This window comes from Nymphaea colorata, chromosome 2 (genome assembly GCF_008831285.2).
Source record: "Nymphaea colorata isolate Beijing-Zhang1983 chromosome 2, ASM883128v2, whole genome shotgun sequence".
NCBI lineage: Eukaryota > Viridiplantae > Streptophyta > Magnoliopsida > Nymphaeales > Nymphaeaceae > Nymphaea > Nymphaea colorata.
Window position 1 is genome coordinate 24,093,134 of NC_045139.1, and position 18,058 is coordinate 24,111,191.

The 18,058-nt window shown below is 37.8% G+C and overlaps 1 protein-coding gene and 1 pseudogene across 1 annotated transcript; both read left to right on the top strand.

Moving 5' to 3' along the window:
• Positions 1–3,534: 3,534 nt before the first annotated feature.
• On the top strand, positions 3,535–5,050 carry LOC116247507 (kiwellin-like; annotated as a pseudogene).
• A 6,329-nt stretch (positions 5,051–11,379) lies between these two features.
• Positions 11,380–12,193, top strand: LOC116248699 (kiwellin-like). Its single transcript, XM_031621633.2, has one exon. The coding sequence runs from the start codon at positions 11,396–11,398 to the stop codon at positions 12,038–12,040; it is 645 nt and encodes a 214-aa protein (XP_031477493.1). The 5' UTR covers positions 11,380–11,395; the 3' UTR covers positions 12,041–12,193.
• The last annotated feature ends 5,865 nt before the right edge of the window (positions 12,194–18,058 follow it).

An 18,058-nucleotide genomic window follows, 5' to 3' on the forward strand; every position in this document is an offset into this window, starting at 1 on the left:
CACATTTTAAGTTTTCACTAGGAGCATTGGACTTCCTTTCCATATTTAAGTTGCAAGCTAGAATGTTTTGCTGTACGAATGCTCGTTGTGGATTCCATAAAGTTTGGCTGTTTCCTTTATAATGCAAGTAGCCATAGTGTCTAACTTGGGTGATTTTCAAGTTTTCTGCTATGCTATTGATCGTGGGATCATCAGGAAGGTTTGAAGCCATAAGTTCACTAAGTTGAAAATATGGGTTTTTGTTATATCCTATTAAAAGTATAAAAGCCAATGCTAAATAAGGAATAAAATTGTTTTGGAGTTTAAACTTCATTTTTTCTTTATAAATATGAACAAAATAGGGGACCAGCAGGCTCAACCCTAACTTATTACTATGAAATCTGGAATTTTAGGCTGCAAACGGTTTTCTATGATGGTTTTTTTCGATAACAAGATGATGGAATGGTACTGGGGATCGACCCCACCAGCCACCACATTGTTCTTTCTTTCTTATCATCTCAGATCACTGCTGGTTGACATTCATGATGAAAGAAACACAACCTGAAGTGAATTTGAAAGGACTGCCAACGTAACCCATATAAAATGAACTTCTTAATTGCTTGTTGCAGATGAAACAGTGTTCGTGTAGTATTCTTAGGAAGCATTTTATATGGACAAACACCAAGAGTAATAGAAGCTTCTACATTATGATTTGCAATTTATAGAGAAATCTCTTCACTTAACATCTCACCAACCAAAAGATGCACCACATTTATGTCTTCTCCTTCCCCTAAAGGTCGTTTGGCTAATGGAAAAGTTGCATACTATTCCCTGAACCTGCCCTGATGACAGGTACAGTAATATTGGTTGTTTTTCGTTCTTCTACTTTTAAATGACCTAAACTTCTTGTTGGTTTACTAAGCAATTACCAATTTCAACTCTTATTTGGACTGCAACTTACTCCAAAGGTTGTCCATATTCTCTGATGTTTCTGAACATTTTTAACAATTCTATTATTCTAGTTAAGGCACTAAATTATATCTTTTTGACGTGACAACATTTTACTGCATGGTCAAGAAGGATCTATTTTATCTAAATATATTGAGAGAGGGACTCTTATAAGTAGGTTACTATTATTCTGAGATGGGATGGCTCCACTAGACTTCCACTATCAATAAATATGTTTTGTAGCTCAAATTCTCCAAGAATCAATTCTAAAATGTGTGATCTGCTATCTTTTTTCAAATTTTCATTCAAGCCAATACAATGACGAGGTCTCCATTCTGTCACAAGATAATGCGGGCCTTCTCGGTTGGAAACTTGAAAGCAGATAATTGTTAAGGCATCAACACTAGGCTCTTCTTCAAGGGACATTAACAGCATCAATTGTGTGTACAGGTTCAAGTTTTTTGTTAAGATCATGGTCAAAAGTGGTTATTGTAAGCTACAAGATGGAGTTTTATTTTCTTTTGTCATTATAATTTGTTATTCTTTTTTGTGCATTTGAGCGATATTTTATTATAGCATTTTGTTTTGGTATTTGCTTCTGTCGCAAAGAAGGCTGACTTGTCATTTTCCCAATGGTGTCACACTTACATTTTTTTAAAATTTGTTTGATGCTATAACTTCCAAAATTGCTAAATAAATCCTCATATTATTTTATGATTGTTTTCATCCCAACTGTTTTTATTTTGTTGGATTATTCAATTGCTAGGTGTTGTTGTGTTTTTATCATTAGAAGTATCCAACAATTTAGGTAAATCCAATGAACTCCCAGAATTTTAATTCCCTTAATTCAAACAAGGCATTTTCAATTTTAGAATCAAAATTTCAAGTTACAGGTAAAATTTTGGATTCAGAATTTTAGATTTTTTTAGAATTGGATGGAATTGAAATCAAGATTGATAAGGCCGAAATTGTGGAATTTTAAAATTAAGATTCTCATTATTGATGAAGTGAAAATTGTGTTATCAAACAAATAATTTTCATTCCAAAATTATGGTATCATTCTTGAATCAAAGTTTCGGAATTGTTATTTTACCCTTGGGGTGGACTTATGATTTCAGAATTTTTTTCTCTCATTATTAGGGCATATGTTATGATGGTTTTAATTCATCAGTTATATAATTTTAATTCATGTTTTATCAAACATGTCATTTTCAATTATGAAGTCAAAATTTCATTTTATCAAACAGAAAAGAAACTAGAACTAGAATTTTCATTCCAATTCCAATTTTGAAGTGTAGTTTTAAGTCAAACCAAAATTCAAGGCTATCGAACACAAGTTAGTAACATAGACTTACGATTCCATTCTTCTCGAAAAACTGGAAATACAAAGTTGAAAACAAAAAAGAACTAACTTGCATTGGCAGGAACAAAATTGACATGGTCTTGCTCCAGGTCTGAAGGGGAAATTTCTTGACAAACATAGTAAGGAACAACATTTTCTTGCTGATTTCAAAGGGAAATCATGTTTATGCATGAAACGTACATCATACGCTCATGAAGAAACTGGGAAAAAAAATTAAAGAACAAAATTAGAAAACCAAACTTTCGATAGACATTAAAAGGTAACTTATTTAATAGACATTCCATGTGGCCTTTCAACATTGGAGTGGTATTGATTAGCACTCTGGTTTAGGTGTGTTTACTTCTTTGATGCTGGAACAGGGTTGGTCGAATTTGATGCATCTCTTGGTCTTCACGTGACTGCCTAATGTGGAACAGAAAATACTAGTAACAAAAATTTATCATTTATATATAGATGTCTAATGTTTTAGTTATTTGTAGATTACGTCCATGCACCCATACAGCAGACCTTATAAAGGATTGGAAAAAGATGAACATGTTTGAATTGACTTTGCGGAGACAAATTAGGCCATTGAACGAGTACTTTATCCAATGGAGCAGATCTCTAGCTATTAAAAGAAAAAAAAAAAACAACTATGAGGAAGTTGGGCCGTGGCTGGTTAATTAATTACCATATAATTGAAATAAAACATTTCCTTTTCAAAAATGTAATTTTTTTTTTCAAATTAAAATCCGACAGGTCCCAGTCAGAGCGTGTTTTAAACGGAGCCAAAGCCAAAAAATTCTGATTTAGGGCAATAGTATTTAAGTTTGAGATTTTTAAGATGCTGCAATATAGTTCTTGACATCTTGTGAGCAACTGCCCACACATATGCCCTAAATGAAGTGAAATTTTTAAGATTTTTAAGTTGGAGATTTTTAAGATGCTCCGATATAGTATTTAAACAACTTCCTAGAATTGCAATAGATTTACTACAAAATTTAAACGGGGCCAAAGCCTAAAAAATAGCCACGACATGCCAACTTAAAAAGAAATATTTTTTTGTGTCCGTGTGAGCAACTGCCCACACATAGCCCACAGGCTACATCGTCGACTCTTCTGGCCTTCAACATTTAATCAGACCTTTTTTTCTCTGATAGAAATTATCAACGACATGTCTTATATAGGGAGGAGTTGGTTAAGGAAGGAAACTATGGTGAAATTTCACCAGAATGGATCGTTTCGCTGACAATGACTAGGGCAAGATGTCGTTAGGTGCAGGAAACCTACAAGCACTTGATGCCCACAAATTGAATTGCACCAAATATCAAGCCACAGTAACCACAAAATGTTGTTAGAATCATCCTAAAAGGAATTTGAATCTGCTGCCGTTTCCATGGCCGAATCAAGCGGTCAGACTTTAATTATATTTAGGAAGATACTCTAAGAATATTTATATTTTTAGTTAATGTATATATGTTGTAGTAAATATTTCTTAATATTTTTACAACATTCGAATGGTGGATGGCGAAGCATTTTTTTTTCCTTTTTAAGGATAGTGGTTCATTCCACCACTCCTAAGGTCACTATCTCTTGTACTAATTACTTTTACACAGCTTGCTTGAGACTTATTAGAAATTAGAAAAAGAAAGCATTAAGACTGAAGTGACTGGGACAACGTAGGTCGAACACAAGAGGACCACCTGCCCACCGTGCTACAAGCCCTTGAAAACCAAGTCTTCCAAGTCAAGATTACAAGTCTCCCCGTTCATATATTGGGTCTTCCTTTTCAACAACCATATTCACGGCATTCATGCCACATTCTTCCACACGGCAAGCTCTTATCAGAGCCTTTTGTAAATTTCATTCCAACTTGCTTAGAAGATAGGAGAATTTTTCTATACCAGCTGAAACAGAAATCGTGACTTTCATATTTCTTCAAACAGATAGCGCGACCATCCTCCTTATAAATGTGTCTTTTTCTAGGCACCGGCTAAAAGCACCACCTCCCCTTCTTCCTCCCTCGACGGGATAAACTAACGGCAGCTGGGCTAGCAAGCCCCATCGCAGCGGCAGCATCTTTCCTAAACCCTCTTCTTACTTTTCTTTCCCTTCTCCTGATCTGCCTCTCCCCTTCAACCGTCGCTAGCTCCTCCTGCAATGCCCCTTGCAACAACTACGACGACTGTGAAGGGAAGCTTACCTGCACCAACGGGCGATGCACCGACGATCCGGACGTCGGCACTCACATCTGTACTGGTGCAGGATCGCGTTCGAAGGATGATGGTTGTAATCCGACCGGATCAATGATGTGCAATGGGGTGAACTACCCCCCACTTACACATGTTCTCCTCCCATTTCTTCCTCCACAGACGCCATCCTCACGGTGAACAACTTCAGTCGAGGTGGAGACGGCGGTGGGCCATCGGAGTGCGATCAGTCCTACCATGACAACACGGAGCAGGTGGTGGCTCTGTCAACCTGGTGGTTCGACCACCGCCGCCTGTGTTTTCAAATGATTCGCATCACCACCGAGATGGGAAGAGCACAAGGGCGAAGGTGGTGGACGAGTGTGATTCCAGGAATGGTTGTGACGCTGAGCATGCTGGGCACCAACCCTGTAGGAATAACATCGTCGATGGATCCGCTGCCATCTGGAACGCGCTTGGGCTCAATACAGACGTTGGAGAGGTGCACGTTACTTGGTCCATGGCCTAAGTAACTTGCTGCCTAATAGGAGGCATACTTGCGTATGTTTGGCGTGTGGTATGTATTGAACTGTTAGAATAAGTGGCTTCTTGCCTGTTTAGTGGATCATCGTTGGTACTTTTACTGGGAAATCAGATATGGCTTTGTGGAATTTGCTTCAATATGCCGGGTGAAAGTAATTCACATAAAAGTAAATTGGCTTCCATAATAAAGTTATAGAGTACTATATAGAACAAGATCGTATAATTTCAGGTCCTTAGAAATAAAGTTCTAGTGTACCATATGGAACATGATCATCCAATCAGAAGCAAGATTAGAGTTTTCAAAAAAATGGCATACCAAAATCCCAAATCCTCTACTATATGGCAAGAAGGAAGATATTCTTTGAGCAATTGACAGTGTGTTGCTTCGCTTTTTGTGGAACAATGCCTATATCGATTATGTAGCTAAAATTAAGCTGTAAACATCGCAGCCAAGTGTCTTTTTCAAGAGTTTGAATTACCTTTCTAGGCAGACAAGGGATTTTATTTAACGAAATTAATTCACTTGTTTCTCTCTCCCTCCCTTCTTAACGCCATTTTTGGATTATTAAAAAATTGTTTACTTTTCATATTTGTAACTTAATTTCCACCATCAATTTCTTTCAAATTGACAACACTAGACTTGACATAAATAATCTAGTCCGTAGACTTCTGTAAACATAGAAGTCGAGTGTCTTTTGAAGAGTCTGAATTACCTCTTTAAGAAGACAAGAGGTTTTATTAACAAAATTAATTCACTTGTTTCTCTTTATCTCTTTTTCCTCTTCCTCTTAAGGGGCACATTCGATTATTGAAAAATAGTTTATTTTTATATTTGTAACTTAATCTCTAGCGTCTAATATCTTTGAAATCAACTGCTCAAATGACTCACGTAAAAGTATGCTCGCGCCGGCCTGGTGGGATGCCGGGGTACCCATTTTGTTGACTGGCCTAAGGACCAAGTCAATTCGGTTGACTTGACTGGGTTTTCAAACATTGGGTTAGAGAAAAGGAGGAGATATGCGCTCCTTCTCCTCTCTTGGCGATCTACCAGCCTCAATGCAAGTTACTGGGGCCACTAAGAAGAGAGAGAAATAAAACATGAAAGTATCCCTCCCCCTAGAGTTGACATTTAAATGAATATAAATTTCAGACCCCAGCACATCCCCACTACTCTATAATCTTCAGACTTGGGCCGTGTTCTCATCCCCTCCCGTCGAATGAGGAGTCGCGCGCGAATCAGCAAAATTGGAGCTTTGTTTAAATATATATTTTAGGAGAGAGGGAGCTACCCATCTATACGAGGATCAACTGTTCCTGCCACCATTAACATGAGTGATCGATCCAAGGACTAGATTTCTCAAGCTTGACAAGTTATTTTTCGCACATCTTTGTGCAAGGAATGGATTTTGGACTTTTAAAGTTCATTTTGAACAAGGATTTGGATCTTGTTTAGATTTTTTTTTTTTGTATTTCAGGAACTTTAAAGATCTAGAAATCGTCTTTGGAATAGGATTGTTGAATTAATCCCAGATTTTGGTAGATGAACTCTAACAATTTTGATTTGATCCCCAAAATTGGAACTTTGAATTGGGAAACTGACAGTTTGAAATTTGGATTTTAACTAGAATTGAGGAATGCGTAATTAAAGTCTAGCTAGGCTTTTTGGGAATAGGACTTTAGAGTTGATTGGGTGCTAAAGATTAGAGACTGGATTTGAGAATTTGGGTTAGGAATTGACTTGAACTTAGGAAGTTTGAAAATAACTTTGGTTTGGATTTTTGAGACTTGAACATACTTTTGAAGATAATTGGCATTTTGAGAGTTTTGGAGAAGCTTGATTCTATTTGGTTGGTTTTCCTTCTAAAATGGGAATTGGAAGTTGGGAATCCAAGTTTAGTTCTTAGTTTTTGAATTCTGATTTTGGGACCGACTGAGGTTGGGAACTTTGTAAAATTTGCATGGTTACCGATAGAAATAGACTTGGGAGATTTGACCTGATCAAATTTGACTCAGATTTTGGTTATGATTTGGTAATTTTGTAAATCTAGAAATATTCTTGGTATTGGAGCCAGCATTTTGATTTAGCTTCAAGGTTGAGTTTAAAGAATTTTGGACGTTCGTTTAGGCTCTAAGATTTTTAAGAAGAGGCGATTTTGGAGTCCTGAAATTTTTAAGACTTTGGTGTGGTCATGAAAATTTGCTTGATTTAAGTACATTTTGGACTAAAAATTGATTTCAAGATGAATTTGATTTTGAGAGAAATCCAATCATGGAATCCAATTGCAATCGATTTTGAAAATTTTAGTTTTGCAGCCATTTTATGTTTTCACGTCAAAATAAGTGAGGTGCGCAAGTTTTTGTGCAATATGTCTTAGTCATGGCAGAGACTCTAACTTAAGTCCCATAGATCTTGGAGAGAGTGAGAGAGAACATGTATGCATTATTTTCCAAAATTTTAACCGCAACCAAGACATTAATTTTTCAAATTTTTTGTATCGGTTAAACTAAAACTTTTAAAATTTATATATAACTAATTAATTTTTTTTTAAATCTGAGGAGGACCATGGCCCCCCGCCCCCACCCACCTTCTTGCACACGGCAACCTCTTATCAGAAATTTCCTTCCTACTTGCTTAAAAGAGAGGAGAAATTTTGTATTGCCCAAATATTGAATGACCACACGCATAAATTCTAATAGTATTTTAGATTTCTATGTTCAAAGAAATGGTTTGACATGATATGCACTTAAAAAGGGGAAGCTGCAAATCCTACGGCCTTACCCCTTGGTCTACATTCCAGTGAATCTGGTATTAACATCAATAATAGTTAAATGAAACCTACTGTTATTGCTGAAAATACTTTGTCCCGCCACTCATAAGTGTGGTTAAAATGCAATGGCTGTCCCGGCAGACAAACGGACAACATTTGAGTAAGGGTGAGCACCAGACTGGGTAAGTAGAAGATGAGCCTACTTTTTATTTGGGCATTGGGCTGGCCTGAAAAGTTATCTAGGTCTTGTCGGGTTGGCTCGAGCCATCCTGATAACTTATTTAAATTACTGTTTTATTCAATATGTAAATATGTGTGTGTGTGTAATCGGGTGAGACTGGGCTGAGACCCAGGCTGCGGCAGGAACAGACTCAGATTTCTTATCGGGCGAGCTACCCAGCCCTAGATTGAGTAAAACTGTAAAAATGAAAGAAAAATTAGAAAAGAGAACGACTATCGTTATATCTTGGATCTTGTAAAAAAAAAATTAAATTTTCACTGTATCTTTCGAAAAATCTTTTTACAATGTACCAAAGTTTAAACAAGCCCCTGTAAATAATATTGATACCCTCCTTAATGTTTTTTTTTTCCTAGCTCCGGTAATAGTTTGGAAAGAAAATTCTGAAACAATAGAGAACAAATCAATTTATTCTCTTGTTATGGGTCAGCAACTTAAAATCAGATCCTAATTGAATCTGCACTATAAAGAACTAAAGAACTCATTACGTGTTGTGCATGTGTTACGTCCTTTTTCATTTTATGCCCAGTTCGTTTTTATGGCATTTTATTGGAAGCAGAAACCTCACAAGATTTTTATGTTTGGATTCGGCTGCAGAGCTGTTGTCTCAACTCTGCAGTTCAGTAGTCTGAACTTTGCTTAATATTGTCCTTGTAAGGTTTGGTGCGAGGGCACATCTTTTGATATTTTTTTTATTAATTTTTTTCGATATGCTTTTTTTTATACTTTATTCTTAGTTGCTAAATTGAGTTCAGATTAAGTTTTACAGTGGGCAACATTTGCAGTTGGATGTAGAATAGACATTAAAAACTATTGCTGTCTGTTCCAAGTTACAAAATCAATTGTTACCAGGACTTCATTGACCATTCTAAGCATATTATAATAATTTTTTTCTAATTTTTATGCTTATTGGGTGTTTGTTGACTCAGTGCTTGGTTTCTGATAGGGTGTCATCGGAGATGTAATTTTATGAACTGCATTGGCTGTTCCATCAATTTCTGTGCTTATTCGTACTTGTTTGTGGAATCAATACCAATTCAATGTTCATCAATTGTGGTACTTGTTCCTAATCAGTTCTTAAGACCAATTCAAAATGAATCACTTCTTAGAAGAACTTATACTATGGAAGCAAGGGCCGGTGCCCCTCGCCGGCAGGATGCATGTTCGTTTTTTTTTTAAAAAAAAAAAATCTGTTATATTTTAAATAGCATTATTATGTGCAGGTTGTGGGCTTACTTGATGCAATCACCCACATAACGTCAGAGAAAGAACGGAATGATGATGAAATTCACTGCATCGTGAATGTACGTAAGTTTTAATGACGTAACCTGAACGTCAGTGGATAGAATATTCAGCTACATTATCCTTTATTTTTCTTTTTGTCAAGACTGCACATTAACCTGTGCATATTAAACCTGCTATAACACCGAGTAGGTTAGGTGTAATAAGGGCATAAATGGAATCTCTATTGATGACATGCCGTATAGAGGGGTTCATCAGGAGAAGGTCCCTTCACGCCTCCCAATAGCACAAAAAGGCAACCCCCATAACTAAAGCCAACTAAATGATGAAAGTCAAATGAAAACCTGACAAAATATATGAAGGTTTGTCACAAGCTAATGTATATATATATATATTGAAAATTACATCGTCAATCAGCTTAGGAAAAAAAATTCACATGTTCAACTAAATCTGCAATCTCATGCCGTCCATCTTAATGATAGAGAGTAGAAAGTACGAGGATCAAGTAATTGCAGTTGCAATAGAAAATGACTTGAGAGATGGTCAGATAATGCTGAATGATTGTGATCACATTCTTAATCAAACTGTGTTAAATGCGTCCGTAAATGGAAGAAGCAGCTTCAAACCTCTCTCAACATTTTAAATCCAATTAAAACATTTGGTAAAACCACTATTAACTTCTCATCTCAATCCTCTTAAAGTAACTAAGTTTGCCAAGCAAAACAATTCTTTTTTATTGTCAATGACACGCTTTAATTTTCATTAGAAAAAGACTACTAAGCAACAAATATAGGTTTTAAACTAAGAAGTTTTACAAAAAAAAAAAGTAACGGAGAAATATAAACGGGTCAGTCTCAATGCACACATGCATCTACAATATCCGACCAAATCAACAACTCTTCTAACTAGAAAGTACCAAAACCAAACGGTAAGGGGTTTGAGGTTTGAATCTAGTGATCAATCTTATGCTCCGGGGTGTTATTTCTTTAAACTGCAAATGGTGGCAACCACTATACTTCAATTGAAAAATGAATGGTAGATTCACTACGTCTACAAGCTAGAACATTGAAAGTGTAGGACATAACTTTGAGGGTTTTAGGTGGAAGACTGTTTCCTCCAAGTAAGGATTAGAAAAGAGAAACAAACTCTTTTGGATGCAACTAGGACACCAACTTGTTACTGGAAATTATCAAACACTACATGACTTATGCTATATATATATATATATATATATATATATATATATATATATATATATATATATATATATATATATATATTCTACTCTTCTTTTCCAAATGCAGTTGAAAGGATTTCAAGCTTGAGTTTGATATCTAGCTGTAATGCATTAACTTCTCAATGCATTAGGACCTATATAGTAAATGTGGCACGTCACTGTCACAAGAATAGCTGTACTAAACTTATCACAGGTTATTAATTCATGCAAGAGAGTCATGTTGATCTCAAGGAGTATAGCATAGCTGGTCATAAGCAAACATGTAAAAGGCAGGTTACTTGCTCGATTCTCATGATTGTTACTTTTTTAGTTCCTAAACAATAAAATTGCAACATTTTGATAGGAGTATTATAATTTAGAAAAATGGGGGTATTTGGGTTTTTTTCCAGCATTATGTGGTTAACTTCTTCCTCATCCAAAAGAAAATTGCATGTCAGCTTTTACTTTTTTTTAAAAAAAAATATGTGAAAAAAAATAATTTTTAGTTAATATACATATATGTTTGTTTTTAAGAAAATAATCCTTTTATATTGTTGACGAATTCAAATGGGGCCCCGCTGGTTCGGTTCACAGCCAATTTTTCAAAAGAAAATGGTATTATTAAACAAACCTCGAACCCACCCGTCCCCATGTCTATGGGACCTAGTAAGCTGACGTGGAGTGTTTCTAGTGGCTGACAGTCCAAACAACGTCATTAGAAGCTGAAGTTTTCTCGCCCTTCAGCTAGTGGCCTTAGCGTTTGGTCTTCGATCTTTGTTACAGTTGACAAAGAGATTGAAGATGCGTGATACGTTAACGCCTCTCCTTAACTGCACTTGCCTTCGTGATCAGCAATATTCATCTCATCTTCTCTATAAATGGCCGCTTCCCTTTCTCAATAGAAGATCACCAGGAAGAACTCAAGCAAACATGGCAGCATCTTCACTACCATCATTCCCTCCTCTCCTCCTCCTTGTTATGCTTCTCTTGCCATCACCTTCCTTCGCCATCTCCTACTGCAACGGCCCATGCAGAACCCTCAACGACTGCTATGGCCAGCTCATCTGCATCTCTGGCCTATGTACTGATGATCCCGACGTCGGAACCCACATCTGCAGCTCTGGTGCTAGTAGCCCCTCCGGCACCTGTAGCCCCTCAGGCACCTTAACATGTGCAGGGACGTCCTACCCCACGTACACTTGTTCCCCTCCAGTTTCTTCCTCCACTGCCGCTCTCCTTACCCTCAACGACTTCAGCGAAGGTGGGGATGGCGGCGGCCCTTCGGAGTGCGACGAATCTTACCATGCAAACTCCGACAGAGTGGTGGCGCTGTCGACCGGGTGGTACGCCGGAGGCAGCCGGTGCGGGATGATGATTAGCATCACGGCAAGCAATGGAAGGAAGACGACGGCGAAGGTGGTGGACGAGTGCGACTCGAGGAACGGGTGCGACGCTGAGCATGCCGGGCAGCCACCCTGCAGGAACAATATTGTTGATGGGTCCAGTGCTGTGTGGGCGGCCCTCGGCCTCAACCAAGATATAGGCGTCGTGCCTGTAACTTGGTCCATGGCTTAACTTCAATACAATCCTACTACTTGCCAAGTTGAATAAATGTACCACCTTCTGTCTGAAAAATAAATGGCAGCTTGAGAAGGAAAGTTAAATAAATGGCTTGGCTTTAATACAATTCTACTACTTACAAAGTTGAATATTATTTGATATGTACAACTATCTTTAGTTTCATGGGTGCTATTGTTATGAGGCCGTCAATACCATTTGAAAGGTACACCAGACTCCACCAAGTCCTCAATATACTCTAGGACCTTGAAGGTAAGGAAAATGGGTGGCCTTTGGACTTTTTTCCTGGACAGTAATTGTTAACCTTTTACTCATACAAGAATCTTACTCATTTTATGAGTTTTTTGTCGATGGTACTTCTTGCAGTTATTTTCATATTCATAGTCTTGACTTTGAGTTTTAGGAGATACACAAGCTCCCTTCGACCACCACCAAAAAATTGTGAATCTTTGTGTTGGATAAAAATAATTTCGTAAGGTAAAAGAAATGAGATTGAGAAGCATGGTTATGTTAATTAATTTCTTACAATTTACAATGCCGAGACCACAATTTGCACAAATAAACATATGAAAAGAAGAATCATGTGTATGGCCTTCTAGGCTTTAATTAATTTTCAAAACCATCTCTGCTACTTTTCTATTTCTGAATCAAGGGTCAGACTATGTTTTTAGTTAAATTTGACAATTTCCTCCAGGCAATTAATGCATGTGCATATGATAGAATCATGCACACTCTAATGCAAAGCTGAAGACAATTTCAAAAAAGAGAGTCATTCTTTTCATCATTTTGCAAGCAAAAAGGAGCAAAGAAATTATGGATGGGAGGTGGCTAGTTTTTATTATAAACTTTAGTACCGTCAATTTTCTTTGCTGCAAAAGAAAAGCACTGATTTAAAAGTTGAAGCATATTGCAGGAACCATCATAAGACACTGAAAACAGCCCTTGATCTAATTGTGGTGACCTTCACTTAGGTGGTGATATTTCTTTATTTTTTGGAGGACGACGTCTTAATATTAGAAATCTGGAGCTTGACATTCTATTTGATGCAGCAGTCTTGCTTAGGACTTCCTCCAGGGTGTCACATTGGCCCCGTACAGGGTTTATATTTTTCTATTCCTTGTACTCTATGACAGGAATTCTGGCGGTCTTTTGTCTCCCCCAACAACTTGTTGGTGGGAGTTTTTTTATTGGCAATGTTTGAATACATCATCTCTCATCTCTCTCTCTCTCGTGTGTGTGTGTTTATGTTTGTCCGAGTTGGCCAGGAAGTGTAGTAAGTGTCCATCAGTGAAAGTGGGAGCTTCATGGTTCGTAGTTCCAGAGAATTTGTGATTGACTTTTTTTTTTCCATCTTATCTGTCCAGCATAAATCTTTTACTTTTCTTGAGCTAAACGATGGCTGTTTTTTTTTTTTAGGTTCTTATAGAACATTGGAGTAAAATTTCTCATGATTGAATAGAAATAATCTCGTAACAATATTACATCGAGGCCCCACCCCCAACAAGTTTATTAGGAGGGTTAAAGTACAACGTACACCCAAGGCTTACAAAAGAGTCATGGTATAGCTAAAATGTAAATCCATAAGGTTGAAAACCCTTTAGAAGAGAAGAAAGATCACAAAATATGCATTTGAAAAGTCTTAAAGTGTCCACAAAAAGATCCCCGTCAAATGAACCATTTCAAGGGATGACAGGAGAAAGTTACATGCGTACGCATTGAAGGAGGGAAAGACATTTTGGTAATTTATTAAAAAGAAATGTCATCCATAGTCTTTTTACTTTTTTTATTTTTAATTTTGTATTTACAAAAGTTTTCTTTTTCAATGTGAACTAAATGTATTTTAGTCATTAACTAATACTGCTGCATGAAGATTTGTGCGAGGTTTGGGTTGCCAAGGGCAGATGCTTAAGACTAAGCATCATCTTTTAGAAAAACAGCAGCATGTAGGCCCCACGATAATGTCTTTGAGGAGCAACCGCGGCCAAATATCAACAGCCGGAGACTGCTAGTCCAATGCTTTGCCACAATGTATAATGAAAACTTCTAGAGTAGTCAAAACTGCAAGAAAGTAGGAGAAACAGGAGAGAAACAGATGCAGGGGGTTTAATGTGGTTTGCTCAATTTGTGACCTACGCATGAAGATGGTTCCTTTTCTCACTGTTTAAATTCTTTGAATCTCTCTCCCTTTGTACAAGTAGCATTAACCGCATGAGGATTTTGTGGGATCAGGATTACAATTTGACTCACATTGATTTATTCTCTTTCCTTTATTCTTTCCTTGTGAATAGGAAGCCTGTAGAAATTAATCTTTCCATGAGTGTTGGATCTGCTATTTTTCTATACCTCACTGCAACAATTGACATCAGCTCGGGTGCTAAAATAGCGCCAGTGAACACCATCTCTGGTGCTATTTTAGTGCCAAAGCATCAGAGCTCCGACCGCCATTACTCTTTTCCTTCTGCCAGTGGTTACACATGTGTGACTCCAAAGAATTAGGGCTCCGATCGCCATTACTCTTTTCCTTCTGCCAGTGGTTACACATCTGTGACTCCAAAGAATCAGAGCTCCGACCACCATTACTCTTTTTCTTCCACCAGTGGTTACACATCTGTGATTGGAGTGGTCAAAGCACCGTAATTGACTGGCTCTGCCAGCATTTAGAAGAATGGTTGTCCGTTTGATTCCCGTAGGCATTATTCCTCTAAACTGCAAATGGTAGATGTGTTGCATTCCAATTAGCAAGTATCTTGCTTCCCACCTAGGTCCCAAAGCAGTCTTAACCTTGGGGCAGGAGGAAAGGAGGCTGTTTCAACTTCTTCTCAAACCACCACAGGCAGAACCCCACATTTGCATGCCACATCAAGAAGTACAAAAGGTTGAAAAATAAGACAGATTTCTAAAGAAAAATGATAGGGTTAGAGTTCCAATTTCGTCCATATTGTCTAGCGTAGGACATTTAAGTTCATTTGTTATTTTACAATGTTGGAGTACATTGATGACAATTATCATATATTAGACCTTGACTAGTGTTGTGGCTTTAACTTTTCTTTTCGGGTAAGTAGGAGGAGTACACCAAGCTGATGCCTCCACCCTAACCCCCACCCCTCTATGATGCCTCCACCATAACCCCCATCCCTCTAGGGTACCAGATAGAACAGTTTGACTCTATAAAGAAATGTAAGACTTTTCCTAAAATGTTTAAAAATATGGGTTGGAACACTACGACACTTGGTATAAGCACCAATGGATGGTAGGCCGTAGGCGAAGATGTGCTTTTGCCATCAGCCAATATCATGAGAATAGAAGTTATAACTATTCCTAATTAATTTCTCAAGGCGTCAATGGTGACCGTTGGATGCCTGCCACACATAACTATTACAGTCAGAGCGCTCTCATGCTACAATTAAAACCCCCACACATATATATATATATATATACACACACAACAGTCTTGTACAAATTTGTCTGTGTGCACCACGTGTTTCTGCTGTGAGGCTTTTTCTACATGTTTGACGTCCCCCCCCCCCTCACCCCCCTCCCTCCCTCCCTCAATGTCTTCATCCTTGAGCTCTATCACTGCTCAATACCCATTTGACGATCGACAAAGTTGGAGGCCTTCATTTCGTCTACAAGGATTGCTGTTGTCAGACTCATTCTCTTTTCTGGAACTACTTGCCCTTCATGGCAAAGCCAGGGTTATACATGCTAGAAGAAACGAGGACATGTATGCGTGAGAGAGAGAGAGTCAAAAGAGTTTAACATCGTTAAGTCATGTGACCTACATCTATGATCTCTCACCCTTGCCAACTGCCGTGGAATTTTTCTACTACTTGAGATTGAGGAGATACATGATAACACATAGCATCCCATGATCTTAGAACTCCCTTGACATGATAAATCAACTTTACAAGATTTGAGAGAGTTTCCGATATTGCTGGATGCCTGGATCTTCTTTATATCTTTCTTGTGTGAGTAATTGGCGTTATTATTCTGGGCACGAATCTTCAATATTATCAAATCTTCTAACATTAGCGTTACAAGTATCCTTGACTTGCATGGCTGCATTAGCTGACTTAGCTAGCATAACTGATATTCCAACATCCCTCTCAAATTCAATGGGGGCAAGCTGCATGTTGAGTTTGAAGAGATAGTGACAGTAATGATCAAAAGAAAGGGCCACAACAAACAAAATATAGCTTCATCGATGCTTTAATTTCAGGGATGGAAATAATACTTCGACAAGTCCCAGAAGGTAGGGATGAATAAGGCTTACTAAGCTAACACTTCGTTGAAGATGGACTTGATATGCTGCCTTACGCTGCTTTCGTCAAGGCGCGCTATTGATGGCACATTGGCAGCTGTAGCACCAACCAAAATCGTGCCAGAGGGTTAACCCCAGATCGAGCACTGGCGAGCCATCCCGTAGCGCCAGAAACCCCTCTTTCGCGCTATCCCCATTTTGCTTTGGTGCGTCCTCTCTCTTCCCATTTGCGCGACGGAAGATCTCTCACTAACTGGTTTCCTTGTCACCGGACAGAAGATCTCTCATGACCTGGTTTTTCTGAGGAGGGCATCACCCAAAAGCTTCACCCAACCTGGTTTTTCTAAGAAGAACTTCGCCCAACCTGGTTTTTCTTTGGAGGACTTCACCCAAAAGCTTCACCTAAAGTACTGGTGAGTTTCCTCAACACTGCATCGGCTCTCTCTCTCTCTCCTTCAAATTTCATGGCTGCATCAGTACATCAGTTTTGATCATCAGAAATCTCATTTTAGTTTGATTGTAATTTATCCGATTTTAGGCCATTGTACAACACTTTTGGGCACTGCCGACGGCCGAAGCCGTAGGCAAACGTCCCCTAAAGCCGTCATCAGTTTTTTTGCCGACCGGTGCAAAGCCGTCGGTAGAAATTCCGTAGGCAAAAATATTGACGATGTCGCTATAGCCTTTTTTTTTTTTTGCCTATATTATGATGTCTACGAAAAATATGAGTGCCTATACATTCAGTCATAAGCAGCTTGTCATGTACAACTTATTTAGACAACTGCAATAAAAAAGGAAAAAAACTTGATATCTTTCATTCCTAGACAAATTTCATGGTTAAGAAGAACAAAATAATAGCACTAAGGTATAAGCTTCTCACCGCAGACCCAAAGCACACAGCAACTTCTCCTTGTGGTCTTCCATCCAACGTGATTTTAAATTAAGTAATTAACATACTAAAAATAACAAAAAATAGTTCCAGACCGGCAATTACGCAAACAACAAGTCCTCTAAAGAAAAGAGATTAAAAAAATAAAAGAAGGGAAGCTAACAAGAGAAACATGGTCTAATGTCATATCCCTATGGGCCTATACTAAATGTCGTCTGGTTACTGGTAAGAATAAGTTGAGCATAAAAGTGAATGGCATAAATGCAACAGTTTATAAACTATGGAAGCAATATAAGATTGTACGCATGTAGTAAAGCGGAACAAGAGGCCAAAGATCAAACTTTATCAACTATATAGATAATACAGAAAGGAAAAGAAACATACTTGAAGGAAGATTTGATGCTGCAGCTTTTGCAACAAAGTTATTGGAAAACAAAGTCGCAATTCTAACCTGCCAGAAAACAATGAAAGAAGAATAGACCCAAGTGCTTAAACAATAGAGATGAACATATAGGCATGATCCAGATCATGCCTTTGAAATGTATGCTAACTACTTAGTGACAGTAACTATGCAGCAAAAGAATACAGTGTAAACAAAGATCCACATCTTGTCATGAAAGATGAGAAGCTGCAGGCTTCTTAAAGGTTTGACTTATAGACGGAATTGGAAGTATGAATATACAAGGTATGTGCCCTGGCAGTATAGCTTTACAGGAGTAAAGCAAAGAGAAGGTTACCCCTAAAAGTTCTATTTGGCTCAGATAGAAGATTACCCGTGAACCATTCCCTAAAAATATACAAGCAAAATAAATAATTGTTGAACGCCTTGGTATATTGAGCATTTTAAACTGTGACTCAATTCAAC

What these genes read in the sequence shown, in the direction of transcription:
- LOC116248699 (XM_031621633.2), top strand. Translation starts at nt 11,396, where the DNA reads ATGGCAGCATCTTCACTACCATCATTCCCTCCTCTCCTCCTCCTTGTT.